This window comes from Amia ocellicauda, chromosome 18, assembly GCF_036373705.1.
Source record: "Amia ocellicauda isolate fAmiCal2 chromosome 18, fAmiCal2.hap1, whole genome shotgun sequence".
In the NCBI taxonomy this organism is placed as follows: domain Eukaryota; kingdom Metazoa; phylum Chordata; class Actinopteri; order Amiiformes; family Amiidae; genus Amia; species Amia ocellicauda.
The window spans coordinates 22,933,717-22,961,629 of NC_089867.1; the positions used below are offsets into that span (position 1 = coordinate 22,933,717).

The 27,913-nt window shown below is 43.9% G+C and overlaps 1 protein-coding gene across 4 annotated transcripts in view; it reads right to left on the bottom strand.

Annotated features, from left to right (window-relative positions):
• The window catches only part of vps13d (vacuolar protein sorting 13 homolog D), a 58,652-nt gene continuing 30,739 nt past the window's right edge, over positions 1–27,913 (bottom strand). For all 4 annotated transcript variants that reach the window (XM_066691241.1, XM_066691239.1, XM_066691240.1 and 1 more), the window contains 21 exons: positions 27,686–27,828; positions 27,384–27,514; positions 27,100–27,275; positions 26,742–26,865; positions 26,329–26,564; positions 26,107–26,215; positions 25,734–25,891; positions 25,486–25,594; positions 25,152–25,322; positions 24,725–24,829; positions 24,492–24,641; positions 24,196–24,345; positions 23,671–23,767; positions 21,217–21,365; positions 20,297–20,431; positions 19,958–20,125; positions 13,555–13,687; positions 12,957–13,152; positions 6,880–7,011; positions 4,239–4,479; positions 1–4,010 (listed from right to left, as the gene is read on the bottom strand). In XM_066691241.1, the coding sequence (XP_066547338.1) occupies positions 3,879–4,010; positions 4,239–4,479; positions 6,880–7,011; positions 12,957–13,152; positions 13,555–13,687; positions 19,958–20,125; positions 20,297–20,431; positions 21,217–21,365; positions 23,671–23,767; positions 24,196–24,345; positions 24,492–24,641; positions 24,725–24,829; positions 25,152–25,322; positions 25,486–25,594; positions 25,734–25,891; positions 26,107–26,215; positions 26,329–26,564; positions 26,742–26,865; positions 27,100–27,275; positions 27,384–27,514; positions 27,686–27,828 (3,145 nt within the window). In that variant the 3' untranslated portion in view covers positions 1–3,878. The remainder of the gene's footprint in view (positions 4,011–4,238; positions 4,480–6,879; positions 7,012–12,956; positions 13,153–13,554; positions 13,688–19,957; positions 20,126–20,296; positions 20,432–21,216; positions 21,366–23,670; positions 23,768–24,195; positions 24,346–24,491; positions 24,642–24,724; positions 24,830–25,151; positions 25,323–25,485; positions 25,595–25,733; positions 25,892–26,106; positions 26,216–26,328; positions 26,565–26,741; positions 26,866–27,099; positions 27,276–27,383; positions 27,515–27,685; positions 27,829–27,913) is intronic.

A 27,913-nucleotide genomic window follows, 5' to 3' on the forward strand; every position in this document is an offset into this window, starting at 1 on the left:
TAAAAGAAAACATCAACAGCGTTTTTTTATTTCTCAAACATTATCATGACTGTTTTGTTTGGGTGCGTCACAACAGTGTCTTTGAGGAAATGATCATTTATAAACACAAATATGTCAAGGATTTTGGTACAGTGCTTTCAAGTGACCAAGCTTACAGAAATGAACAAAAAACCACAAACATTTCTTTTTAAAAAATACGTGATTTAGTTTTTATTAATCTTAAGTCTGTACATTCCAAAATAATAGAAAACATTTTGTTCATTTAAATCTGCGGTGTAAGCTATACAAACTTGGTTGAAATGTGGGTCAGTAGTGATATGCATCTCCTAGTAAGGTTTAGGTGAAGTCTACCGAGTCGAACCCTTTTCCCTGTGTGGATCACTGCGGTTCTGTCAACCATTACCTTGAGCAGCGACCTCAAATTTCAGTGGCCTTTAAGTTCATTCTCACCAGAAGACCCATTTATATCAGTGTAAAAAGGGTTTGTTTTTCAATCACACCACACAATTTCCATTCTCATACCAATCTACCAAAGTTGTAGTGAACATTATCAGTACTTTCCTAGGATACATATTCTGTGCAGTGCTCTTATTGTTCCTACTAATAAAATGTTATGCAGCATGTGGAACAACTTGTTCGGAAAACAGGGACTTTCCACAAAGACTTCTCCCGGGATCGGAGCTGCAGCACTATCTTAAAGTCTATTGATTGAAGGCTTATCCTTCATTAAAATCTTAAAAGTCTTCATAGTGCCTTTGCTCCTCATTATTTTTGCTTCATAAAATGCTTTGCGTTTCTAAGAAGTTTCAGATCTAAGCAGAAACAACAAACCGTATTATCCACAAGACAACTGGAAATGCAAACTAGTGTGGAAGGACAGGAAAAGACACGATATTTAATTCCTCCTACATTCAGGGGGGTATTTTGTGGCTCACTGATGCTCACTGAGGCGATGAAACACAAAGATCATCGCCATTTTCGGCCTTCATATAGGGATTGTTAGTCTGAGGGCTGGGAGAATCCGTGTAGGATTTTATAGCAGGTCGCTTTGAGCAAGGTGGGGAAGGAGTTCACAAGATGAATACAAAGCTTTCATTCAACTAAAATATGAAGGAAATAGTTGAAGGAATGGGGAAAAAAACTATGATATAGCAGCCAAAAAAAAGAGGGGGTTATAATTCAAGTTATGCTACTGGCTTCAGAGTTCAGGTTTATGTTTGCATGCGTTTCCTAATCGCACAACCCGTAAATTATCAAACTAAAGGCAAAAAAAGAGAGGCGACTAGGTTTTCACAATACAAACAAAATCACATCCTGTATGACATCAGTGGGGCAAACTTTAGGTGCTCATGAAGTGTAGTAATTATGTCCGGAGATAGCAGAATTTAAAGCCCTGTTCTGAAATGAGCGCAAGTGCCAAATTCCTGTCTGTGATATTTATTGCTAAATTGTTTCCTCGCTGGTTGCGTAATTTCGCTGAACTCTAGTGAACTGCGCAGTATTTCCCCCTAGCTACGAACGCTAACGGAATTAAAGGCAAGCAGCTAATGGGAAAGATGTGACTCGACAGGGTTTGTCCGAGGAGACTGAGCTAATGGTTTCAGCAACACTCTAAACAATGGGGATGTATTTAGCATCTTTCAAAAACATCTGCAATTCTGGCCATTACTTGCGCTGGATGCCAGAAGCTTTTTTTTCCATTAATTATGACTAATTCTAAGCCTGTCATTACCTAGGGCATGAACTGCAAAGGCAATCAAAAACACTCCAAACTTTCAAACAGAAATCTGTGTTTAGTCTTTGTTAAGCAAGCGGAGGCCTGCGGCAGGGACAGGGCCTATATGAGTTCAATAAAATAAGGGAGACAGAATAGGACAAACAAGTTTACACAGACACGAGATTGTGAAGTACAGAACAAACATACAGAATATATATTGCATATTTAGCTGTATGTGGCCTGTTTCAAGAATTTCTTAAAATTTTATTTCACATATGCAGCCCGTGATAAAATTTCAGTTGCCCACCTTTGGTTTAAAGGATGTGAGATTTTACTTCAACAAATGCGCAGTCTTTCCCAAGTACTTTCACTGATAAAATCTGTTCCAGTCCTTTGCCATGCCATTCACCGTAGCAATCTGACCTTTCGTTTGAATGGAAATAACTTCTTTCCGCGCCACAGCTTGCTTGTGCGACTATAAACGCGACGGCACTGAACCATTCTATTTTGTTGTTTTTTTGCATCCTAGCAATTGAAGTGTAACATCAATATTAAACCTGATCCCACAATCAAGCTTTGTCTCTCAACATACTGTTTGAAACTCCAGAGAACTGCGTTTCATACAGTGGCAGTTTTATCTGCTGAAACCAACCTTTGACAGACGGGAATCATTAACACAGGCGAGTTACCAGACAAATGTAACAATCTACGTCAATGATCACAATGTTAAAAACCTAATGAAAAACGTCTGTATATGAATACTTTCCTTCTTCCTGAATTACCACTCCTGTACTACCAACGTTAAACATAAGCTGCCAGCTAAATCAGAAATACCAGCCAAATATCAATTTCACAATTAATAATTTAAAGCCAAATCCAACAAGAGAGACAAATGAAGGCTGTAACTGACACGCTGATCACAGTGAACTCTCGATTACACAGTCATTAAAGCTTTAGTTGGAGAATCGCAAGTGTTTTCCTACAATACTTAAGGAATTAGACTCATTGTGATTATCACGAATATTAGACATGAAAGCATGTTCATCAAGATCAGTAAAATAAAATAAATTAAGAAGTGGGAGGAAATTTTAGTGCAGCCAGAAAGTACTGGCAATATCTTGCCAATTCTAGAAAAGTACTTGTAGTTATTGATAAGACATGACCACAGAGTAAACAGACAGCCATGTTTACTCTTTGGTTGCAAATCTAGTCAACATCCTAACAAATCTCATGGTAGCAGATGCCACTGGACAAAGCATGAAGACATTTGCATAGATGGTGCTTTTCAAATGGTCAGATCAGTGCCTGTTGCTTAGGCTAGCATAACCTTCATTAAAGATGAATACATAAGATGAGTTACAAAACAAAACAAAAATAAAACAATGGTGGTCTCTGAATAACCACCAGCCCCTTCTATTGTTGCGTCTCCACTGTGTGTAGCAGGCATCCCATCTTTCTCAGGATACAAGATTCATTACAGTGGACTCGCATATCAGACATATCCCCTCGCATAACCACAGAGCTAATTTAATCATTTGTCCCGTTGTTCTTTCGCTCACTCCACCCTCGGAGACGGGTCCACTAAAGCAAAAGTCACATGTTCTCCTTCTAAATCGGCATCAGAGCATTTATTCTTCTTACAGAAGCGCGTCTTTAAATGGCTCCAGTAAGCGTCCAGTGCTTTACAGAGATACACAATCCAAAAAAATCTAACAAATCTTTTAAAGGCAGTTTTATACAGCATTCGTGAATTCCTGTGCTCAGTACACACTTCCCACAGATAATTAATCTCTATTTACATAGTGTTATATATCTTATAATTTTATAAACATCTTAGTAAAATAAAATATCTTTGCACTCCTCGTTCTCATTTCTTCCCCCGCACAATAAAATACTCTTTGCATATTTCAGTTGCAGTATCTTCAGGTGTGCTTCTCGGGTTTCTGTTAGGAAATGTGATTAAAAAACTGAATGATACACAACACTGCTAATGAAAAATGGCAACATATCTTTCTTTGTCCGCTGTTAATTCTTGTTGCTTTAAATGTCTACTGCATTTTCTTTTGGTTTTCATCAGTGATTAGCTACCTTCAGGATGTCTGACCACCGACTGGTTGCCTTGTTGAGTGGCAACAAACTTGCCTGCCTTCTGATTGGTTGGTTAAGAATCCAGCTCCAAGTAATCTTCATTCTCATTGGGCGGCAGCATTAGCTGCTGCTCATAATAGAGGCTCTTGGCGTAGTTGACTTCCTGTGAAATTTTGACCGCAAGGTTTTCGCTCTTCACATGAACCTGGCACAGAAAAAAAAAAAAAGGATTTTAGCGAGAAGAATTGGCTGAAAATAACAGCATATTTAATTTAATGAAAAGCCAGTCAAATATATACGATTAAGGTCACTCCATGCTTAGTTCTCTTCATAATCACATAATACTATCAGTTCTGTTGCTGGTTTCACCCCCCCTCGAAATGTCCATTGCAGAAACAGCAGTATGACCTTTGACCCACCCACGATGACTCACCATGGGTTTTTGGTGTGAGGGTCCAGGGATGGCCACGCCACTACTGCTGTTCTCCGCTTTCTTGGTTAGCTGCACGTACACCTTCCCATGGTCCTTCAAGACCAGGCAGTGGTAGAGGTCATCGTATTTGACCTCCAGGAAGATGGCCTCACGGTCCACGTACTCTCCCGGCTTCAGGAAGTACACCATCTTGGAGGAGATGAGCACACAGTAGGTGTCGATTGGCTCCACGGCAATGAAGCTGGAAAGAAACAGGAGAGGGTGAAGACAGCTCTCATTAACACTATCACTCCATCATCTTAGGTTGGCCTAAGCAATATTGAATAAATACTTTAATAAAAGGTGACTTCTGACTGGGGTAATAAATACACAAATAGCTATTGAATTCTCTCCAGAAGCTTACTTTAGCTTTACTACTAAACTGTCAAATCAGCCTCATGGTATCACAAAGACTATTAAATGTATAAAAAAAACAACAACAAGGGAGAAACAAATAGTTGATGGAAGATATAATCAGGGCAGATCTTCTTGATGGATTCCCTGACAAAACAGTTTCCTGGACGCCCTTCTCCAGAAATGCCTCCACGTTCCACCCTGGTGGTGCCCTGCCTTTGGTTCTGGATCACTGGCTTGGCTGTTGCAATAATATAAACCCCTAGAGATGCGTGCTCATATCACAAGGGCTGCATAAAAACACGGCTTTGAAGAGTCTCTTGCAGGACGTAGCTTCTTGGTCGAGCTTGTTAATATTCTCCAGCGTGCTGTGATGTGACACAAATGAGAAGTTAAAAAGATCACCAGGCGTTGGCTGCCGCGGCTCATGTCAGCCACTGCCAGGACAGACTTTCAGGACACACACGCAACTCTGGAAAATGTCACGTACAGCAAACCAGTGAATCCATTGCGCGTCCTCTGCGTTCCTCCCACTGTTAATCTGCGCTGTCTAGAACAACACAAGACAAACGCAGACACACACGTATCATCGCATGCGTGGATAGAGTCAGTGCACAAACCCTTGCATGCATCGCAGCTGCGGTCAGGCACGCGTGCACGGGGACACGCGTCCGACAGCGACGCGTGCGCACAGCCGACGCACCAGCACACGGCCCGCGCGCGGCAGCAGTCTGCATGCACAGAAGCTGAAAGAGTAATTGCCTGTTTAACACCTCGAGGGTGAAAGGTCGGCCAGGAAGCAGGGGGTCTGCCGGCGAGGGTGACAAATGAGCTCTCTCAGACTCGGCACGGAGGATGTCTGGGAGTGTGCTGGGCAGCCAAACAATGCGTTAATGACAGATGACTCTGGATAGCCTCCGTTCACAGTTGCTGTGACCCCCCCCCCCCCCAACCCACACTCATTTTCTTTTATTAGCACGTCCTTCCTCAGCAATTTATGTTTTTTTTTTTTTTTAATGGGGTATGTTTCCCAGGTTCAGTTTCAATTTAAACATCTTAAGTTACATTTTATTTCTTTTCCTTCAAAGGAGGGCAAGAGGTAATGTTAAGACTTTCTCCTCTCCAAAGGCCAACAGGAAAAAATGCAAGATGCTTATTGTGAGCCTAATTGCGAGGGATCCGTGCAATTTGTAGAATAAAACAAATGCCAAACAGAAAGATTGTCTCACTTGACTCAAGAAGTGCTTTAGAAATATTGAATCTTAAAAGATTATCCTATTATATCTCTTGGAACCTTTAATAACACGATAGATTTAAGGATTTCCAATTGAGTTTCAGAACTATTTGATTATTTCCCGCCCCCCCCCCCATTTATGATTGTCCATAAAAAGACCTTTCAAGATGTTTAGGAGGATCCTTTGTCTGTATAATACCTTAGAAGAGTTCAGAAAGAACAGAAAGTAGTGTTAAGCACATTAACGTAATCAGAACAAGATCTCAGGCAATGCTAATGTTTGGGCCAAGTTCCCATTTACAGAATTGTAACCTTCTCTGAATTATTAAAAAAATGAAGGCAAGTATCCCATGGTTGAGGAAGATGAAGCTCCAACACTAAATCACAATACCAGAGTGAACATGTGAACTCTAGCCCCACGGGTCCCCTTCGCTGTGCTAACACAAGCTGACCTTTGACGCCGACAACTCTTACTCTGAACGACCGCTCGCTTCTCCCAGAAGAACATGCAGAAGTAATTACACAGCACTGAAAGTCAACCAACAAAAACAGGGCAGAACTTAAGCCGATCTCCACTGCCATTATTTCCAAACTCATGTGGACTGAAAGAAAACATTCACGACCTACAAACTTCAACAGCAAATCCTTGAACAGTCAGCTTGTGGTTGAAACTCATACGATGAACCAGAATTCCCCTTTCTCTGAGTTCCTTGGCTGACCATGCCGAAAACTAGGTGTATTTCAAAAGCTTTATAATTACCATTCCGAAAATTTTCTCCAATATAATTTTGCATAGAAAAGCAAAGCAATATTACGGTAAAACACAAAGAACCCTAAAAACAATACAAAAATGGAGGGAGATATACAGGGTATGAGAGAATAATAATTCTTATTACTATTATTTAATTTCCCCTGCTTTCAATGCTATTCGAGAGGATAGAAAATTGACTGAACCACAAAAAAAGTAGAGAAAATCACCATATTGAGGAGGGAGTGAGGCACACAAATACTCACAACTCGGAGTGGATGTTGTCCGTCAGGCGGAAAAGCTGCTCCTGACCATCGGCTTGTACGCTGGAGAAACGAGGCAGGAGCCCCTGGGGGCCCTTACAGCACCGCGGCTTCCTGACACGCTGCACACTCAGCCTGCACAAACACAACACAACACAACCCCCTTTACTGTGCGTTCGCCGTGACTCAATATACTTTACTTTGGTCTTTAAATTGGTGGCACTAATTAGCAGAGAAGTGTAATCCTGAACGCATTACAACACCGAATACCATGGGGCTTCAAATAAAGGTTTATGATTTGAACTCGGTCATTTAGAGTTTAGCTGTTGGCTACAGCCAAGTTAACAACTGCAACTTTATTGGGGCACCAAATCAAAAAGTCTTTCATCTCTCCACAGCCCATACACAATGTGTTACATGGTGCCTAATTGTGAGGTGCTTCTTTGATATGGAAAGAGCTTACAGAGACAGATCTAAGCAGCCTTGTGTTTGAGACCACAGTTACCCCTCGTGTACTTTTATTCACATCAGAACAATCATATATAGTTGTTAGAAAAGCATGTAAAGACTGCTTTAGATCCTCTGAACTGTTATGAAGTTTTGGAGAGCAGTGACTGTCTATAAAGCTTTTTGGGTTATTAGTATTCGCATTTTTGTTCCTGTTGAAGGGTTTGCTTCTCTTGCAGAGGAGGGGAAAAAAGCACATTTCAGTTCAAATGAACCCACACATCTTGGCAGGAATGAAGGGCTGTTTTTCATTTCGCTGTGGCTGTGAAGTTCCAAGGCCAGCGACACATAACAGAAATTAAAGGGGATTAATTGTGTAATACTGTCCGGCATTTGACACTGGATCTAAAAAAGCACATGTGTTTTTTCACAGCAGTCCCATAGCAAGACAGCTGAGAAGAGAAGAAAAAAAAAAAGTAATCTTTATATTTTTAATAATTTTTCATAATTATTTGTATTATTCCACCCAATTTAACGCCATCATGAGGGATTGTCACAGTTTGGTGTGGCAAGATTTTCCAGCTGAACAGACTTCATAGTTTTTTTGTCGTTGTTGCTTTTTTCTTCTCTTCTTTTCTTTAACGGATGCTGGAATCCACATACGATTTGTGGGAGCGTTGGACGGTTAATGTAAATTATCTTATTGAAATGATTCACGGTACACCGGTTTCTCACAATATCCTGCTTTCGGGGTCAGATCGGGGGACCAGTGAAATGCCTGTGACCTCCGTCAAACGTTCACAGGAAAGTGGGGCATTTGTGGTTCTGGTGCGCAAGAAACCAGGCGTCTCAGCACCACTGGTGTTGTCCTACTTATCGAGCGTAGCAACGTTCCCTCAGAAAGCAAGCAGTGTGTGCGGAGTAGCAGAGACTGCGATAGGAACTGCAGCTGCTGAATTAAACTTATTTTAACCAGGCATGTGCTCTTAAAGAGGCCTGGGGCCACTTAGTCTTTCATTCGGAAACTCTGCACAGCTTGGACAGTGAGACAGACACAAACCTCAGCAACTCAAGGCAATATTTAAAACCAAAAAAAACGTGTCAGTCACCCAATCCTATTCACTATCTCTCCCATCCATAGCAATATAAGAACGAGAGAAAAGACAATTAAACAAAATTAACATGCCTAGTTGATCCAAAAACAAAACAAATGCCTTTATCTTTTCCACAGAAGCAGATTTCTACTTTAAAAGTCATTCAGCTGCTTCAAGATGCGAAACAAAGTAGTACAAAATTCCCAAAAACAACAACAAAGAACGATAAAACACAAATAACATTTGTATCCAAAACTGGTCAGGTGGCCACCGATTCGGCACACAAATCTTGTCTCAGCGAGATGGTCCTCGGTTACTGGGCTGAACAGACTGAAAAGGAGTTAAACAAAGTAAGTTTCAAACATCCTACATCAGAATGGACTGCGGATTGAAAACCTTGTGGGTGAAAAGGTCATGGCAGCCTCTCTGTACCACGCAGGTAAACCAGAGTGCCAACGGGACGGAGGGTAGCTTTCCACAAAGAGCGCAACTCTCATTTCTCCTGCAGATGACCTTTCTCCTGGCTGCCACGGCTGGGCTGAGCTCTGGTGCAGAACAGTGGAATTCCTACATCTGGCTTGAATCTTTTGCTGCGGTCATTTGATTATAGCTGATGGTTTCCAGTTGATTCACAAAGACGGTACTGTACTTAGGTTTGCTTTTCTTTCACTTTTTTTTTTTTCTTTTCTCCCCCCCAAACCAGGGGCCAGGCACCAACAGCTGTTGCCGTTTCTCCAGCCCTGGGCAGAGAGTGCCATAAGTCTGTGGCGTGACCAGGAGTGGCGGAGGAGGATGGGGTGGTGTGGATGGGAGGGAGGCATTAAATTAGGGAGCAGGGCGTGGCAAACAGGAGGTAATGGGGGACTGGGAGTCTGAATCATTTAGCAATTTATGAGTGTGCTTTGTTTGCCGAATTAAGGGAGGCCCAATCCCTTGGAGGGCGAGAAAAACAAAATAAAATGCGTCATGGCTTGTGTCACACGATTCAGCGGAAAGCCATGCCAGTTTCTGTGCTTTGCTGCCGTCCCTCAGTTCAGCCTCACTTTCAGGTTAGGTGTGTCACAAGCGGCAAACTGAGACTCTTTCCACAGCCTCAAGCACACACTGACGCACAATTGTGTCTGCTGCAGAAGGAGATGGTTAGTTTTCTGTGCGGCCCTTGACTGTAGGCTTGTTAAATAAAAATCGATTCCAATAGACTCGGGCCTCCTCCTGTCAAACCCCACCCCCCCCCCCAACTCTCACACTACGCCCCGCACTCGACTCTGCACTTTAACAATAGGGTTCATCTCCAGGTCAGGCTCTGGGGTTGGCGTTAGGCCAGCCAGCCGTCAATGGGACCAAACAAACAGCCTTTCCTCTCTCCCTTCCCAGAGAGTTCAGCACGCACCGGGGGGGCATTAGCTCAGCTCTTTCTTGGCTTAGTAGCCTTTTCATTCGAACCCTGCTCCACCGGCACAGCTCAACTCTTCGACATCCATCTACCCCCACTCCTCGATGGGGACTTCCTGAAACACTCCATAAAGTTCCCCCCTTTTCTCATTCTCCGTCTCCCTACGGGAATCATTCGAATTGGACAGAGAGGGCAGGTCCATCAGACGTGTGTGCGAGTCCGTCATGTACATGAGATGTCCATTGGAATGGGTTCGTTCTCTACTTGACAAGGAAGGGGTTAGGCCAGGCTGTTTCTCCTGATAATACTGTATGAAATTCTGTTACAACCAAGGAGGTAACACTGCCTGGTCTCTGTGGTTAAGCCACAATCTTTATATCGTCTGGTGATGGTTTGATAAACGACTACTTAGTCACGAAGCAATATCCTCTTTCAAAGTTCAAGATATTCACACAGCTTCACGGTCTCATTACATTTGTTTTCTGAAGTTGTCATTTACCGACAGATTTCCAGCCAAGCTTTCAGTTCAAACTCTAATGGAAACTAAAAAGCATTGCATTGACCCTCATCGTAATGCAAAAGAAATCCCCAAACGTATTTTTCCAGTCTTCCCAGAAGTGATCTGCATTTGATTGGGATTTCCACACATCTTAAAGCAAAACTATTAATTCTCCAGCAAAATAGATGAGACCTGTGAGAATTTCAAACTGTATTTGCCCCAACATGAAAGTGTCCCTGATCTATGATATAACTAACTATAAACTTCAAACCTAATGTTTTCATTATTTTTAAAGAGACAAAACCAAGCTGAAGTCTAACGATCATCTGTAGTATAAACTTGGACTTCTAAAAATATAAAACTTGGACTCTGTATCATCTTAGGAATCTTCACAAAATTGCTATTTTGAGAAGGAATCTGTGGAGTTTAAATGTCAACTGAAGACCAGACAGAGGGATTTCTAACTTCCTTCATCCTCAAAACACACAAACACCACTTATAATAACACAATATATTATATAAGGAAAGTGTATAAATGCAAGGCTTCTGAATGGTCCTTCATAGACGGCTCCAATGGACAAAACTGAACAAAGGACCGCAGGTTTGATTTTAAGAGACTCGTGGATTCCTGCTCCGCTTGATGAGTTTTCACGAACGTGGGACAGTGAAGAAAGAGGCCACTGAGTTCCAGCTCTTTATGGATACAAAAAAAGAAGCTATGCAGCAAAATTGTAAGTGACAGAAAAAAAAAAAAAAAAATGCTGAAATCGGATCAAAATCTAACCCCGCACCCCCCTTCTGAACACATCCCCTCGCTTGTTGTGGGATTGTAACTGAGATGGCCCTGGATCGGTGCCGGGAGAGCGCAGAGGATGGCGCGCATGTGAGGTTTGGGGAGGGGTGGGGGGGTGCTGAGAGACGGAGGGGGGGAGAGTTCACCGGGAGGGCAGGAGAGCAGAGCGAGTACGGACAATCCCACCATGCCTCGCACGGTCGTCTGCTTTTCATTTACTTGTTTATTTCCTGTTTGCGATGTGAGAATGCAGATTTTTCGGGAAGCAGGCACTGGAGTTTGTTGAGATCTGGATCTTGGCTTCCCTGTGAGGAACGTGGAGTTAAAAACTGGTGGGTTTTTAGATGATTTAATCAGGTGTGTTGATCTGAAGAAGGCAGACTATTAAAACAAAAAAAAGCTGGAAGGTTTATTTCACAAAGTGGATTAACAATGACAGCAACACTCTCCTCAGCCAAGGTGTGTGTGGGTCATGGACAATAATACGAGACGATCCCACAGGACTGCATTGGAAGAGTAGCCTTTCCTTGCTTTTTCTTTTTTTCTTTCTTTCCTCTTTTCCATGTTTTCAGAACTTGTTGGGTATCTGGGTATCTGCTGGTTAAGGCTGGAAGCCCAAATACATGAGCTCACCACAGAGAAATCCTAGGAACTCAAATCAACACCCCTCCTCGCAGACCATAAAAATTGGGAAAAAAAAAACCCACAGCTACCTTTAAAAAAAAAAATAATAATAAAAAAAAAAAAAACACTGCTGTATCTGCTCTGTGCATCAGTATGTGTCACAGATCCGTGTCTGGAAAAACGTGCACTAAACCGTGACTTACAGACGACCTTTTAAGTGTATATTGAGATGTACGTGCCTGTGGGAAATCAATCCCAGCATCCTCTCCCGTGGGTGTACTGTTCAAGCTCGTGCACGAGTTGGTATCCGAGCAGGGATGCATGTGGCGTTTTTCCCCACTTGTGTTACCCGCCTGTGTGTTGTACGTGGGCATCAGTGACTGCGTCGCAGCGCCACGGCCCGGCCGGCTGTGCCCATCCAGAGCATCGGATCAGGATGATTTCCTGTGTGAACTCTGGCTGAACCCACGGGCGAGCCGCCCCAGGCACGCTCCGACAGCCTCCCTCTGATCACCCGGCTCATGGCAACACAGTTCACCGGGAGGTCTCGTCCTTTCACACACCTCTCTCTCCCTCCCTCCTTCCCGATCTGCCCGCAGGGCTTTGGGAGGACAGGAAAAGTAATTCATGCTTTCTGCTGGCCCACAAAGCCACACCGACACCTCTTGCCGGGTTCTGCGCCGCAATTTGGTTTCTCACAGCTCAGGCTGGGTGGAAAATAAAAGGCTAACCGGCATCGTTACAGGCGCGACGCCGAAACAGCGTTACATTCCAGACACCTCTGTAAATACAACCTGTAGTTTGAGCTGATAATAAAAGTTCGACCAGCTTTAATGGGCTTTAATGAAGGTCAAATAGACAGAAAAAAAAGGAAAAAAAAAAAAACCTTCTCTATGCTGTGCAGTCAGTTTGTAATAAAGAGCTCCATTGTGTGGCTTAAATCATTCCAGGTTTTCCTCGGAACCTTAATTAGCAACATTAGATCAGAGAGGTTCTAAGGTTTTGCAGCGCCATTAAAATGCAGGTGGTATTTACAAGCAATGCCTGGTGCGTCTCGTTATTGTGCCCAGTGTAACATTCCTGAATGACGCAAACCGCCACTTTAACTGCTGGGAGTCCTTTTTCTCAACAGATTAGGAAGTTCATTTCAGGGTTGCATCATGATTGAACCCAGGCACTAAATGTATCCAGGCTTTTTCCCAGTTCACTGCAGCTTGCCGGCGCTTGTACCTGTGATTGCTGAGACTGGCCATGTCTCGCACCGTCTGGGCCGTCTCGGAAGCGAAGTCCAGCGCACCGGCTACTGGCTTGGTCACCGTGCCCACCAGCCCCTTGCCCAGGCCAGAGAAGAAGCCGCTGACTCCTCCCTCAGTTTTCACCCCTTCCACGGTGGAGGTGATGACGCTGGTCAAGCCACCGATTATGCCTGAGGACCACAAACCCTCACAGCCATCAGTAATCAATATTGCTCAAACCCACCTTTTGCTCCAAACAATTAAATTAAGTCAAATTTGACAAATTCCTGCTTTATCAATCATTTAGTTAAATTATGAATTCATGCATCAATTACTTTCCTTATCACACACACAACGTTTTTCACGTTTTTTCTTTCTTTATTTAATCTATGCATTCGTTTGTTTCTTTGTTCATTAACTGATCGATTGATCTGTCATTTTCCTATTCTATTGTAGTTTTATGGTCGTCTGTTGCAGCAGGACAAGTAAAGCTCTTTTGGCTCAGTGCTCTTAATGGAGAGATGCTCCTTGAAAAGACAGATGAATGGATTTAATGGATTTATCTTTTTCAGACCCCCCAGTCTCTGTCTCACCGTGGGCCAGCCCGTGAATCCCAGCCACTAGGTGCTCTCCACTGGTGGCCCCGTGGTAGCGGATATACTCCCTCTCAGACTGGTGTCGGTTGTCCATGGTCTTTCCCAGCCCGTCTGACAGAGTCCCTGCAAACTGGAGTGAAAGCGATTGGTTAAGTTATGCTGGTCACCTGAACTTTGATACGTAAAATAAAATAAATCCATTAAGCTTAAATTAATCTCTGAATAACTCTTCCAATCTAAGGGTTACAAATACAACTACTGTGCATTTGTCTTCATACTGCTCAAAGCCTCATGCGGTGACATTCAAATAACTTCAGCCTGTTGCTCCTAATAGCTCTTTTAATACAGTGCTGCAAATGAAGAAAAGATCATGTTTCCTAAGTGTTTTTTCTGCATTTTCACTTTATCTGCCTATTGCTGTGGCTTATCTAGGTCATTACTTGGCATTGCATTTTGAAAGGTAAATGACAGCTCTTCATTTCCTGACAATGTACTTGGTACATTTGGTACTTGGTACAATGTACATTTATTGTTAAATGGAAAATGGTTTTGGAATCTTTCAATCCCACAAAACATGCCCTTAATAACACAAAAGTCATAAGCACAGATTTTACTCAGTAGCAGAGTAATGGTTTTGGGTCTTACCACTTATAGCACGAACACAGGAAAAAAATAAGTAAATAAGGCTCAGAAACAAAAAACAACTTGCTTTTAATGTATTCAAGGCCAAAAGCGTTAATCTCATTGTAGTTATTAAATTGCTTAATTAATCATCTTGCTTAGTTTTTCAGAATAGGGTTCAAATCAAACAATATACTACATAGTTACAACTGCACAACAGTTACAAATGACAACCTTGGACCTTAACAAGATTTAAAAGCATAATTACCAGTAAGCAAAACCAGCCTATGTACAAATCTGTACTTTCCACTATAAATCCCAAAGGGAAAGTAAAGTAAAGACATCAGGGTTGGACCGATTTGTGTGTTTTGACAGCAGATATTGAGCTCCGTGTCTGACAAATTCAACACTCAAATAATTGATGAACTCAAAAGAAATTGAAAAAGTTACTTATGTATGTATGCATGCATGCATGCATGTATTTATTTATTTTAAAATCCTGTTATCCATCACTTATTCATCAGCCTGGGTTATCTGAAACTCTGGGCTCTGCCTCCATAGTAGATAAAAGGGAAAATTCTTATCCTAGGAATTTTGAAAAACACATTTTTTTGTGTGTGTGTGTGTTGTTTTCTTCAGGGGATCTCAAATACCAAGCCTTATAAGTCAAAAAAGATCATTTCAGGCACACAGGTGTCTGGACAGCGCCTGGCACAGTGCCAGCTACACACATGTCAAACAAAACCAAAAAACAAACAAAAGCAGGAGACCTTAAAACGCACTGTTCAATCTGAACACGTTTGGCAGTCGTTTGTTTATTTATATTGATCATCTCCTATGGCCATGGGATACTACACGTTCCTTTCTGATAAAAATTGCCTTGCGATCCTGGTCATTTGCTGTATTTTCTACTTTTCCTTCCATCTATAACTTATTACGTGGTTGCATTTTACATTCTGCTCAACTCTTGAAGCCTTGTAACATCAGTATGTCAGCGATACTTAGCAGGGAGAACAGAAGACAGAGATCAAAACACCAGTAAAAGCTCAGGCCATTTGACATTCAGACACACCAGTTTAAATAGCACCACATCACAGTGCTTTAAAGGTTACAGAATGAATGTCCGAGCGCAGCCCACCCGGGGTGGCACCCTGGCAGCTGCCCCTTGTGATAAAGGCCAACGCCATCGCCTGCGTGACTTCCCATGTGCAGGTCCTGGAAGAACTTGTCACAGCCCTGAACCTTCAACCCCTAATTAGGTCTCCACTCAGCTCATTAGCCCCACCGGCCCTCCCCCACTCCTGACACCATGGGCTGAACCACTTAACCCACCAGAGGACCCCCACTGAGCAGTCTGTGTGAACTGCCCGATTAGCTGGCGTTCCCCAACCGCAAGTCTGTGTAGAGTGACTGATTACCTCTCATTTGTCTCAATCAGAGGCTTGGTCCGTCTCCCGAGCTGCACTACTATCTGCCCCATTTCCTTTCTGAACACCCTGCCCGTCATTGTTCACAGTGTCCAAGACATCTTTCGAACAACTGACAGAAGGTGATTGGACAGAAATTAATATTTATTTACATTCGATAAACTATGGAGGCAGACAACATGGATAATGTAGGAAAAGCTTTTGAATGTCCAACCGGTCAACACAAATGGCTGTACATGGGAACTGTGATCTTTAACATCTGTCGGCCATGATATTTATTTGGCTAGCGGTTTCAATGAGTAACACAGGAAATGACAATGATCGAGGCATACAGACATTACAGCCCACTGTCTGAGGTTTCTAGATAAGTCTTTAAGGCTACTAAATTCTCTGAGGAGTCAGGGTATGGCAACAACCATCAGATAACAAAGTTACGTCTCTTTTCCCAAGATCCTTCACATCAACAAAACACACAGTAGTCGTTCCGGTAGCTAGAGAAGCCAAAAAAGGATAACAATCACACATTTATTGATACAGGTTTTTTTTATTGAGGGAATGCCTACACCATCACTGCAAAGACAATCGGTGAAGTCTAAATCAGGCAACAAATGGCCCACTTCTCTAACCTTACAGACAGCGAAGGACTGTAGAATTTAGGGCAGGCTTTTTCACACAGGCTTTGAAGGTTTTTGTTTTGTTTCTTTAAGACCCCCATTTATTTGAGCTAACGACCTTCTAAAAGGAGCTTACGAGGGTGGCGGGGTTATATAAAGTTGAAAAGGAACAAGAGTTTAACACCCCCACCGCTGCCAAAAAAACCAAAAAGGAAAACTCCCGTCTCTGCTGTTCTTACATTGAGCTCGGGGACTTTTTGAACTCTATTCTGTATCTACCCATCTGCCTAATATATCAGTGTCTAATTGGTCCGTCGGAGGGGACACCTCGTCCTCACATGGCTGACCTGACTTTGCCCGGAGAACGAGTCCCCCCCCCCCCCCAAAAAAGAAAAAACCCTGGGAAAGAGTCCAGCAGGTGCCTGGTGGAACTGGGTTTGTGTTACGGGACCTGAAACATCCCTGCTGGAGCTCCAAGCACTGTGTAAACAGGCCGCACTGGAGAGTCAGCGAGAGGAAGGCTTGAACTTGGGATGACCCCGGCAAGCGAAGTCCCTGTTGAGTTCATCTGGAGGCCAGCTCGGTGTTTTTTTCTTTTTTCCTTGTGAAACTAAACCAATACACTTTCCAGATTAGAGTCCCCCCCCCCCCCCTTACACTTAACCCTCTCTTCCTCCTCCTCCATCCCTCCCTCCCTCCCTCCCTCAGGGGAGAGCAGAAGTGGAAGATGAGTTCTTTCAAGTTTACAGCCTGCCCCGTGTTTCACCAAAGCGCCTGCAGAGTGTGTGTGCGGCGGGGGACGGGGGGGCGGCATGGAGGAGTTCGGTGACTCGTTAAAGGAGCCACCAGATCAGAGAGAGAGAGAGAGAGAGAGAGAGAGAGAGAGCGAGCATGGCCGCTTTAGGGCTCGTTAAAGGGGGCTATCGCGGTGAACTGGGCAGATCGCTGATGAGGGAACCTTTTTGTGTATGTGTGAGAGAGAGAGAGAGAGAGAGAGAGAGAGAGAGGGTAACGGTGCTTTTGAGCGGAGAATGTTCTGCCTTCATGGTGATTTAATTAGGCGAAAGTGCCGGGCAACTGACAATGGAGGGTTTTAATGCTCTTTAAAGAGACAGCATGCTCATACTGAAAACAAGATCACTGTCCGGATGACATTTTCTTGAGAGAAGAAAAGAGTTGAGCTACAGCGACTACGCTTTGAAAGCAGAAGCCGAGGTAAACACAGCTCCTACGAGGATGAGGGATAATTAATTCTTAATGCTGGATAGATGCAAATAAACCCAGTCGTATTCTCAATTTCAGCATTAAAACCCCTGTATCTTCTGCCACATACTCAAAACAGATCATTTTCAAACCTTTTTTAAACAGAATAACCGATTCTGCAGTGTTTTATCACAGGACTCAAGTTCATATTGGTTACTTTATGGACATCAGATGTAGTTTTCAGAAAATGCATTCCTGGTTCTAGAATTGTCACCATCTTTTACACAAGAGCCAATACAAGAGAGCCAATACAACTATCAAAGTATATGTAGTTGCATAAGAAGTACCTGGTTTTGTTCAGGATCAATCGGAGGTCATTAAAAAAAATCAGTCTGTAAAAATGTGAAATGATGCGTGGGTTGACTGGTCAAGATACCACATGCTTCTGAAACTATCATATGTTCAGGAATCTTATGAGGAACTTTAGCTAAAGGAAAAATCTAACTAAAGTTAACAAAAATACAGGTATTTTCACTGAGAACCTAGACATTAACTTAAGAAAGTACCTGTCACGAAAGACAGGAAGTAAGAAGGGAAAAGCAGATAGATGTGTTATAAACAAACAGGTGTGGACTCTGATGCAGGAAAGTGGTGGAGTTAAGTCGTATAGGAGATCTGCTAAAGGTATTAACCAAAAAGAGTTGACTGTTGACCGTGCAACGAGCTGAGCAGACCCGCTCATAAAGGGCCTGGCTCTCCCACTCGGGTCGTCAAAACATAATTAACTTCAACAAAAAGGCCTGTGGAAGCCAGGCCAGGAGAGGATCGTCCAAGGTTATAAAAATAAATGGAGCCCCCTGGGAGCCCAGGGCCTTGTCAAATGGATGCAAAAATGCGGAGTGTTCATCAGGGATGCATAAAACACACCAAGGTATTTTCACCCTCAAAATGTCCGTTTAAGGAGCAGTTGGGTGAGCCTTTTAATTAAGACCTCTCAGAATAGCTTTCTAAATCGGATTTCCATTAAATACTGTTGCGTGGAATTTTTACAAGGCAGTTGTAAAACAGGCTTCATGGTAGTCTAACCGCTTTTCATTTTCCCCCCAGAGGTTAGAGTTTTGTAGCCTTGCAAAATCTCACTGGCGCTCACATCTGAGGATAAAAAATCTAATAAAAAAGGCCAGTTTTCTATGAAGCCTTTTATTTCTCTTTGACTAATGTAAAAGCATTTAAAAAAAATGAAAGTGGAAATGTGAACAGGGAAAAAATATTTTAAAAGGCATAAGCAAAAATCGGTAAGAATATCGCATCACCAGGTAAAGCATTAGCAAGACTCCCAAAGAGGCAGACTTTGTACAATATATGCTGTAATGCATTACTCTTTATCTTGAAAGTAAAACAGCCAAATCAAAAGACAAAACCAATGGGACGTCAAGGTCTAGCCTCTCAAGCAGCCCTAACGAGTTTGTCCTAATCTTGAACACTGAAATACTGTAATTAACATGGTTAGTGAAATGAGAACCGTGTCCGTGTCCAAGCCTGACGGGGTCCGCTCCACCTCACAGCAACACCAAGCGACCTCCGAGCCGAGATCACTGTTCGAGGAGGCCAAGGACAGAACGGCTGGACTGGTTTCAGGAAGGAACCTACAGCCAATTCAACACTGCAGCCAACCGTCTACCCTCGCCATCACGAAGAATAATCGACCGTGCAGAGGAAGAGAAAGGCACAACAAAGACAGCCATACAGAACTGACACCAAGCAGGCTTCCTCTGAGAGACGGGGGATTTTCAAGGGACACCGAGTACCTCAATACCTCCTGTTGGAGCCGGGCTCTCAGGGTGGAGGCGAGAGCTTAACCACACCACAAGCTTGGCTAATGGCCGCCCTCGGGTCTTCTGGGCTCACACCGAATGCTACCCGGCTCAGAGCAGCTGCCTAGACAATCACAACAGCTCCAACTCTCCCCCCACTAATACTGTTTACACGGCTTCAATAAGGCGCCGTTGTTCCTGCATCTCCCAGAACAGAAGCTTAATCAACTCCAACTTGAATGTCTTTCTTTCTTTATATGGGCAAAAGCACAGCAAACTCCTGACACAAAAGCACCAGATGCATAGCTCTGATAAAAATGACCATTGTCAATCAACAATTACTTTCTACACAATACAACCTCCCACTGAAGTGGAAGAACCTTCATCTGGCCAGATAAACAGCAGACTTGGGTTCACATGCTCTTCAAGAGCCTTCAAGATTGCTCTCCGCCCCGATTAGCGCTTCTAATCACAGCTCCACCACTTAACATCCACTGACTTTAATCAGCCTCACCTGCTCATGACCTTTTCAACCCACTGAAAGACCCTCAAAGGGGGAGAAGATTGCAAACAGGTGAGCCGGATTGAATGGACTAGAGGTGCGATTGGAAAAGGTCTCACCTCGATGAATGGGAGTCAATATGATCTTTGAAGTATTTGCGGATTCATTTGAAACCCCATTTGAAAACAGACGCATGGAGGAGGGTCCTGTGGAACGTACCTTGGCCGCAGAGTTGGAGACCCCGTGTGTGACGTTGCGGATCAAGCCCCCCACATTGCCGTACTTGATGAGCTCAGAAACCCCCTCGGTGACATCGTTCAGGAGTCCCATGGGGTTCCCGAGGAAATCCACCGAGCCGAGGATCTGAGCTGCCTGGCCCACCAGCTCCTGAGAGTCAGAGAGAGAGAGAAGGATAGACACAGGTCTTGGTTAACATACAGGAGAAGAGCAAAACAAAATGGAGACAATTCCCTATTTGTGGGACCGCTTTTCAAGGTGGAATATGTATTGAGTGCTCTTTCGAACTGGTATAATGGACACCCAATTCCCCCGACGCACCTCTCTGAAGTGCTTGAAGATGCCGTTGATGATGATCTCTTGAGTCTCGTAAGGGTGCACCCGGGTGTAGGGGTCCATATTGATGACCGCGTCTTCGAAACGGATTAGCGGCATCCCCAGGATGCCCTTCAGTGCCTGACATGCGGAGGGAGAGAACACAGTTCACAAATCTAGGATGTATTAACTGTATATTTCTTTTTTGCACTTCTGTAATTTTGAATTTATAATTTCTACTATGCTATGATCTGTACATTCCAGACTGTACTGCACTTTTATAATGCCTGGATAAGGGTGTCTGCTAATAAATAAATAATAATAATATTAAAGGGGACTTACTACAAGACAGGCTTTGTAGAAAAGTAAACTGAAAACAAAAATGCTAGGATAAATGAAGCACGGGTGGCTTACTGTCATTGATTGTTTTGCATCAAATGAGAGCCAACATAATTCAGTTTATTGACTTTATGTTAGCCCAGAAACAATACACCTCATTTCCATGTCACTTGTATAATTACGGGCACCAGAGGTAAAAATACAGCCGTCTTCATTTTCAATGATCATACCAAACAAATCATAAGCAGTTAAAAAGACAGGTATAAAAATACAGAATAAAGAAAAACAAAACAAAACAAAATATGTAACACAAAGTGAGAGTGTCATTTTGGTGATGTAGGCCCATTTAAATAAGAGGAGAACAGGGAGAAACAATACTGTGAGGTGTGTAGGATGTGGAAAGTCTGCAAGACAAAACAGTGTCCTTGCTCCACCTTGTGGCACACAAATGTGCATCTTACATATACAAGTCCGTTAAATGAAACGGTCAAGCCTCAACACCTGCGTTTGAGAAGTGTACAAAGCTTTCGTTACCTCCAGAAGAGGAAATAGATTTTTGGGAGCGGACGCCACCCCGCTGAAGGTACCTTGAGGTCTGGAGGAAGCTTGTGGGAGGTGAAGACGCTCAGTTTGATCTGAGGCAGACTGATCTTCAGGTTCTCGAAGTAATAGCGCTTCAGAGCCCCGCCGTCTTCGGTGGGCTTCTCCTGTAGGTTCTCGTCCAGCTTCTCCAGCTCTGAGGGACACAGAGGTCGGCATTTCCATCAGACAGGAATTTGGGCGTATTGTAAATTTCAATGGAAACAATGTAATCCTTTCACACAAAATCCAGAGGAAAGCAACATCCTCTTGGCAGCTTCAACCTCAGTGAGCAATCGCATGGAAAAGATCACAGCAGTACACACAATTACACACAGATTCTAGAACACAGAACATTATTCATAAGGCTTGACCATACTTGCAAATGGACTGGACCGTTTTAGATTTCCGTGTTCAGCTCTTTAATGTTGATTACAGCAGTTGTTAACCATCACATGAAAACAATTGATTCAAACTAATTCTACACAACTTTCTGCCTTATGAATATCTACTGAAAATGAAATACGTCAAGATGCAGGCACACATCATAAATTAACATACAGATAAGTTTATTGTTTTGTTTTAATGCAAGTCTGAGAGTGGACCTTGAGAAGATATGCACTGAATACACTGTGTAACAATGGCAATTATTCCCCTACCAAGGACAGTATAACGAGAACATGATGGGAGACTACATTTGGGGGCTGATTTGTGAAAGTGATTGACAGTGTAATCGTAAATCTCGAAAAACTACTCACTTCTAAACCTTTTGTAGTCATTTTTGTATTACTTTTGTATAAATACATGTTAATTTGGATTCATATGTTTTTTTTTTTCTGACTTTACAGTGAGGGAAAAAAGTATTTGATCCCCTGCTGATTTTGTACGTTTGCCCACTGACAAAGAAATGATCAGTCTATAATTTTAATGGTAGGTGTATTTTAACAGTGAGAGACAGAATCACAACAAAAAAATCCAGAAAAACGCATTTCAAAAAAGTTATAAATTGATTTACATGTTAATGAGGGAAATAAGTATTTGATCCCCTATCAATCAGCAAGACTTCTGGCTCCCAGGTGTCGTTTATACAGGTAACGAGCTGAGACTCTCTTAAAGGGACTGCTCCTAATCTCAGCTCGTTACCTGTATAAACGACACCTGTCCACAGAAGCAATCAATCAATCAGATTCCAACTCTCCACCATGGCCAAGACCAAAGAGCTGTCCAAGGATGTCAGGGACAAGATTGTAGACCTACACAAGGCTGGAATGGGCTACAAGACCATCACCAAGCAGCTTGGTGAGAAGGTGACAACAGTTGGTGTGATTATTCGCAAATGGAAGAAACACAAAATAACTGTCAGTCTCCCTCGGTCTGGGGCTCCATGCAAGATCTCACCTCGTGGAGTTTCAATGATCATAAGAACGGTGAGGAATCAGCCCAGAACTACACGGAAGGATCTTGTTAATGATCTCAAGGCAGCTGGGACCATAGTCACCAAGAAAACAATTGGTTACACACTACGCCGTGAAAGACTGAAATCCTGCAGCGCCCACAAGGTCCCCCTGTTCAAGAAAGCACATGTACAGGCCCGTCTGAAGTTTGCCAACATCTGAATGATTCAGAGTAGAACTGGGTGAAAGTGTTGTGGTCAGATGAGACCAAAATCGAGCTCTTTGGCATCAACTCAACTCGCCGTGTTTGGAGGAGGAGGAATGACCCCAAGAACACCATCCCCACCATCAAACATGGAGGTGGAAACATTATGCTTTGGGGGTGTTTTTCTGCTAAGATGACAGGACAACTGCACCGCATCAAAGGGACGATGGACGGGGCCATGTACCGTCAAATCTTGGGTGAGAACCTCCTTCCCTCAGCCAGGGCATTGAAAATGGGTCGTGGATGGTTATTCCAGCATGACAATGACCCAAAACACACAGCCAAGGCAACAAAGGAGTGGCTCAAGAAGAAGCACATCAAGGTCCTGGAGTGGCCTAGCCAGTCTCCAGACCTTAATCCCATAGAAAATCTGTGGAGGGAGCTGAAGGTTCGAGTTGCCAAATATCAGCCTCGAAACCTTAATGACTTGGAGAGGATCTGCAAAGAGGAGTGGGACAAAATCCCTCCTGAGATGTGTGCAAACCTGGTGGCCAACTACAAGAAACGTCTGACCTCTGTGATTGCCAACAAGGGTTTTGCCACCAAGTACTAAGTCGAAGGGGTCAAATACTTATTTCCCTCATTAACATGAAAATCAATTTATTATTTTTTTGAAATGCGTTTTTCTGGATTGTTTTGTTGTTATTCTGTCTCATCATCCAAGTACTGTCCTGGTCACAAAAGCAAAGTTTGTGGGAATAATAGCCATTTTCTCTACTTTTGAGGCATACGCAATTAGGAAATAACACTTACTACACAGGAACAAAAATTGTTTTATATAGTGTTATCAAAGCCTCACTCACCTGGCTCCAACTGTCCGTAACCAAAGAAACTCAGCAGCTTGAGTAGGAGTTTCTCCTCGATTATAACCGTGAAGCGTCCAGCGGTCACCATCAGGTGCTGGAGGGAGGAAGGGACATATTGCGACGCCAGATCCACAGTACGATAAGTGTTCAGTCTGATTCGGTGTTCTGGATTCGTCCGAGAATGTGATTTTAACTAACCTTCGTAGGAAATGTTATTATTAATGTAAATGCACAGGCTACAGTTATTCTATGTACGTACTGGGACTGACAGAGTATGCTCCTATACATAAATATCCAATGTTTGCGCTGTTGATTAGAAAATGGTGCAGCATTTGGGTTGACAGGACACTTACAAATACAAATGACGAATCTTGAATTGAGTGTAAAACATTTTAAAAGCAAGTTGTGCTTGTAACACTGCTAGTACCTGTGTATACAGTGTGTACTTAATGGCTTTTTCCACCAGGGAATTATGAAAGTACATTTGTATAGGCGTGGATGATTGACATGGCCTGGCCTCACCTTGAAAAGATCGGTGAGCTGCAGGTTGCTGGGGACTTGCATGGCGTTCACCTGCAGGGCTGGGCCAGACTCCACCGTGGCGCTCTCCCCGGCAGCGGGGGTGACACACAGAATCACGGGCTGGGTGGTTCCCAATAGCTGGTTGTCCACCTAGGCAAGGAAGAGTTCAGACTGGATGAAACCCGGCCAAAACCCACAGCCAAGATACAAGCTACTCTAACAACATGGCTGCCTTAAGTCATGCACTGTTGTGGAGCACTGTTGACTGTCTTTGGCTGAACTAGCTTTCTGCCTACCTGGATATTGTTCACACTGAGCTCCAGGACTTGGCTGGCGGCAGTGCGAGTGAAATGGACTTCGATGCCCGACAGCGTGGCAAACACAAGCTCCTCTGGCAGCTTGTTGACCAGAGAGACACCGATACCTTCTTCCAAGTTCACAGACACCTGGAAACAAACAATTCCATTTAAATCGGTGAAGTTAGTCTTCAAGGCCGATGCTGTCTTACAGTTCCCTCCATGGCCGTTACCTCGAGCTCCTGCTCCGTGCTCTTCTGCAGCTCGCTTTCCTTGCTCACGCTCTCCTCAGTGCTCGGGGACAGGCGGGTCGCCCGGCGCTGGTTAAAGTCGCTGATCTGTGAACAGTGGACACACAATCAAGACCACAGGGTGACAGAGACTGTGTGCTTTTATGCACGATTATAGCTTGTCAATAATACTTACGTAAATAAATAAATCTGGAAAAAATACTTAAGATGTGCACATACACTATACATTTACTACTGGTGACCACTGGCATATAAACAACATATACAAATATGTATCTGTTAAAAAAAAAAAAAAAAAAAAAAGATTGCAAATTACGTAATTAAGATTCTATCACTATCAATACTGAATACAACAGGACTTGAAATACTTATTCTATATATTCTCTGCAATACTTCATTTTTTGTTTACCTGCAACACCCGGGTCGGCCCGTCCGGCAGAACCAGCACAGACAGCACCCCCGAGCCGGGACGCATCTTCTGATTGATGAACTGCTGCTCTGGGGGCAAATCAAAGAGCCCTGCATCTGGGCCGAGGACCACCTCCGCCCCGTCATACAGCCCCGACGCCCCGCCCTTCGCCTGGGGATACAGGAAGAGGAGAACGAGATGGGAGAGCCAATATTGTGAAAACTATATTTTACCAGTGGAATTGTACTCCATTTTCACAAGACGAGTGAGATGAATGAAGTGCGAGCGTGAGAGAGTGAGAGAGAGCGAGAGAGAGATGGGAAGAGAGTCTGACCTGCACAACCAGTCTGGGGAGTCCGCAGGTCAGCATGCCCGAACTGAAGTGCCAGGTTTGGGTAGTGCTGCGCCGACGGTCCGGTCTTCTCAACATAAGGGGCTCATAACTGGAATACAAAAATAACAGGGCATTTTAAATCACTGATGCTTCACATTGTTCTTTAATTATGTCTGATCAGTGGTGCCAGATTGAAAATATACTCCTGACAAATTCTGAGGACAGTAAACCCAGATGGAGGCCCTTACCTGTTGTCGGTGACGGCAGCCAGACCTGCAATGTCCAAAACGAGGGAGGAGTCCAGGGGCCGGGGCTGGGCGGGCTTACTCTGCGGAGGCGAGGATCCTTCGTGACACAGCATCCCCGTCCCTGTCATTCGCCACAACTGAGAACGTTTCCCAGGTTCCTGAGAGAGGGAAAGGAAGACCGTCAGATCAAAAGAGACTTCCTGCCTTTCACACTTCTTCACCTACACTTAAACCTCAGCATTTTAAATGTAATAAGTTCTTAACATGTTGCACCCTTGACAATATCTGTATCCAAGTTGGTTATGAGGAAACCAGCGTTTGCACAAAGCCTTCTTTACAACGCCATGGCTTTCTCATAGGGGAAAAGCAGTACCTTTTTCTTGAGAATGACTCTCTGGGTCTTTGTTTCCACATCCAGCACCAGTTCGGAACAACTGACATCTCTTTTCATCCCGACTTGTCTTTTCCCCGCCTCTGGGCTCCTGCATTGAGAAGTCAGTGTTAGCCACTTTCAGGTAGTTGAGATAGTTGTACCTCATTATCGTTATAGTAGAGAATACGCTTCCCCAATTAAACCTGAAGACCGGAGACGTACTGGGAGAAAGTGTGTGTGGCCGCGATGTAGATGAAGTTCTCGTAGTAGAGCTTATTGTACTCCCGGAAGTAGTTCATGTTGGCTGTGACCTCGGAGGAGCCCGCGCCCTTGACGGTGAGGGTGAGGTAGGGGGGCAGGATGGGTTCGTCGCAGGCGTAGTCCAGCATGGCTTTGGCCTTGACCTCCGAGTGCAGGCGAAGATCGGCCACACCGTGCTGCCAAAACTGGATGGGCACCTATGGGCAGGATACAAAAAAACTACTTTTTATTCCAGGAAGGACAGTGACGAAGTCGAAGGCAGGCCCGTGGATCGATGGGTCTCTGGTATAGTGTTGCCACTGTGGAAGATGGCCGTGAAGGTATCCAATCAAGCTGGGGCGTTCTGAAAGGGATGTGATGCCGGTACACCTCACCTCAGATACGTTGTCAATGCGGAACGGGGGGGGCAGTCGGTCGGTGTCGCTGAAGGAGATACGGTACGTCGCTCCCTTTAAGGTGATCTCGGCTCGCAGGAAAAAGCAGTTCCCCAGGGTGTCCCTAAAAAATAAAAAAATTTAACTCAACCCTCAAAATCACCTCTGTGCATCTCTTTAATTAGCTTGTATCACCTTAGCATGTTGACTTATCTTTCACGAACACTTAAAATACACCCTGAGGATTTGTTTTTCAGTGCAGATGAGGACATATTCATTGATGAAATTGCCAATCTGGTCAGTGTGCCTCTAAAGACAGTGGGCTCTCTAGATCATGCTCTTATGGCTCAGTATTCACCTCATGTTCACATGGAAAGACTTGGGTTTGTTCACTTCAAAGCCCCCAGACCAGGTGCAGTTCGGGACGTCCATCATCCGCACGCACAAGAGCTGGTCATAGTCGTTCCTGGGCCAGTGGAAGACGACGCTGGAGCCCGGCAGAGTGGAGATGTAGCCTTCGGGATTGGCAGTGCCCTGCAAACCATGACACGGTCACCAACGGTAGGGAGCTCAGTCAGAAATCAACACTCGCTGCACAAGAGACGTTCTTGCTTGCGGTAGAAAGACAAAATGGACATTCACCTTCCCCCGGGCGAACTCGCGCTGTGAGAAGGCCAGCTTGTGGGACGACTTGTTGTCCAGCAAGTAGCGAGGGGCAAAGGTCACGATGTGGGTGTCTATGTAACGCCCTTTCCCCTTCCTCACATTGATACCTGCAACCAGAACCTCAACGTCAGTGTCCATCGCTCATACACTAGATTATGTCAGTTTGATGCCTGTTACACATAATTCACAACTATACTATTTAATGCAAATCCCAAAATGAACAATGCAACAGTATTCTGAAGCAGATGATTTTGTCATGTGGATCTCTAGGGACTTGCCTATGTTGTAGACGAGTCCCGGTCGATTTCCGTGCTGGATGACCTTCACTGCTCTCACCCCACTGCCTCCATCCAAGGAAAATCCCTGGCACCACCCCGGCACCCCATCTGGGTGGATTCCCTTCCCGATCCGCATTGTACACCTGAGAGGAACAGGGGGAGAGACGTTCTAATCTGAACAATCTGAAAAACTGTGAAAATAATTAAAACCCATCATCCACAAGTCCA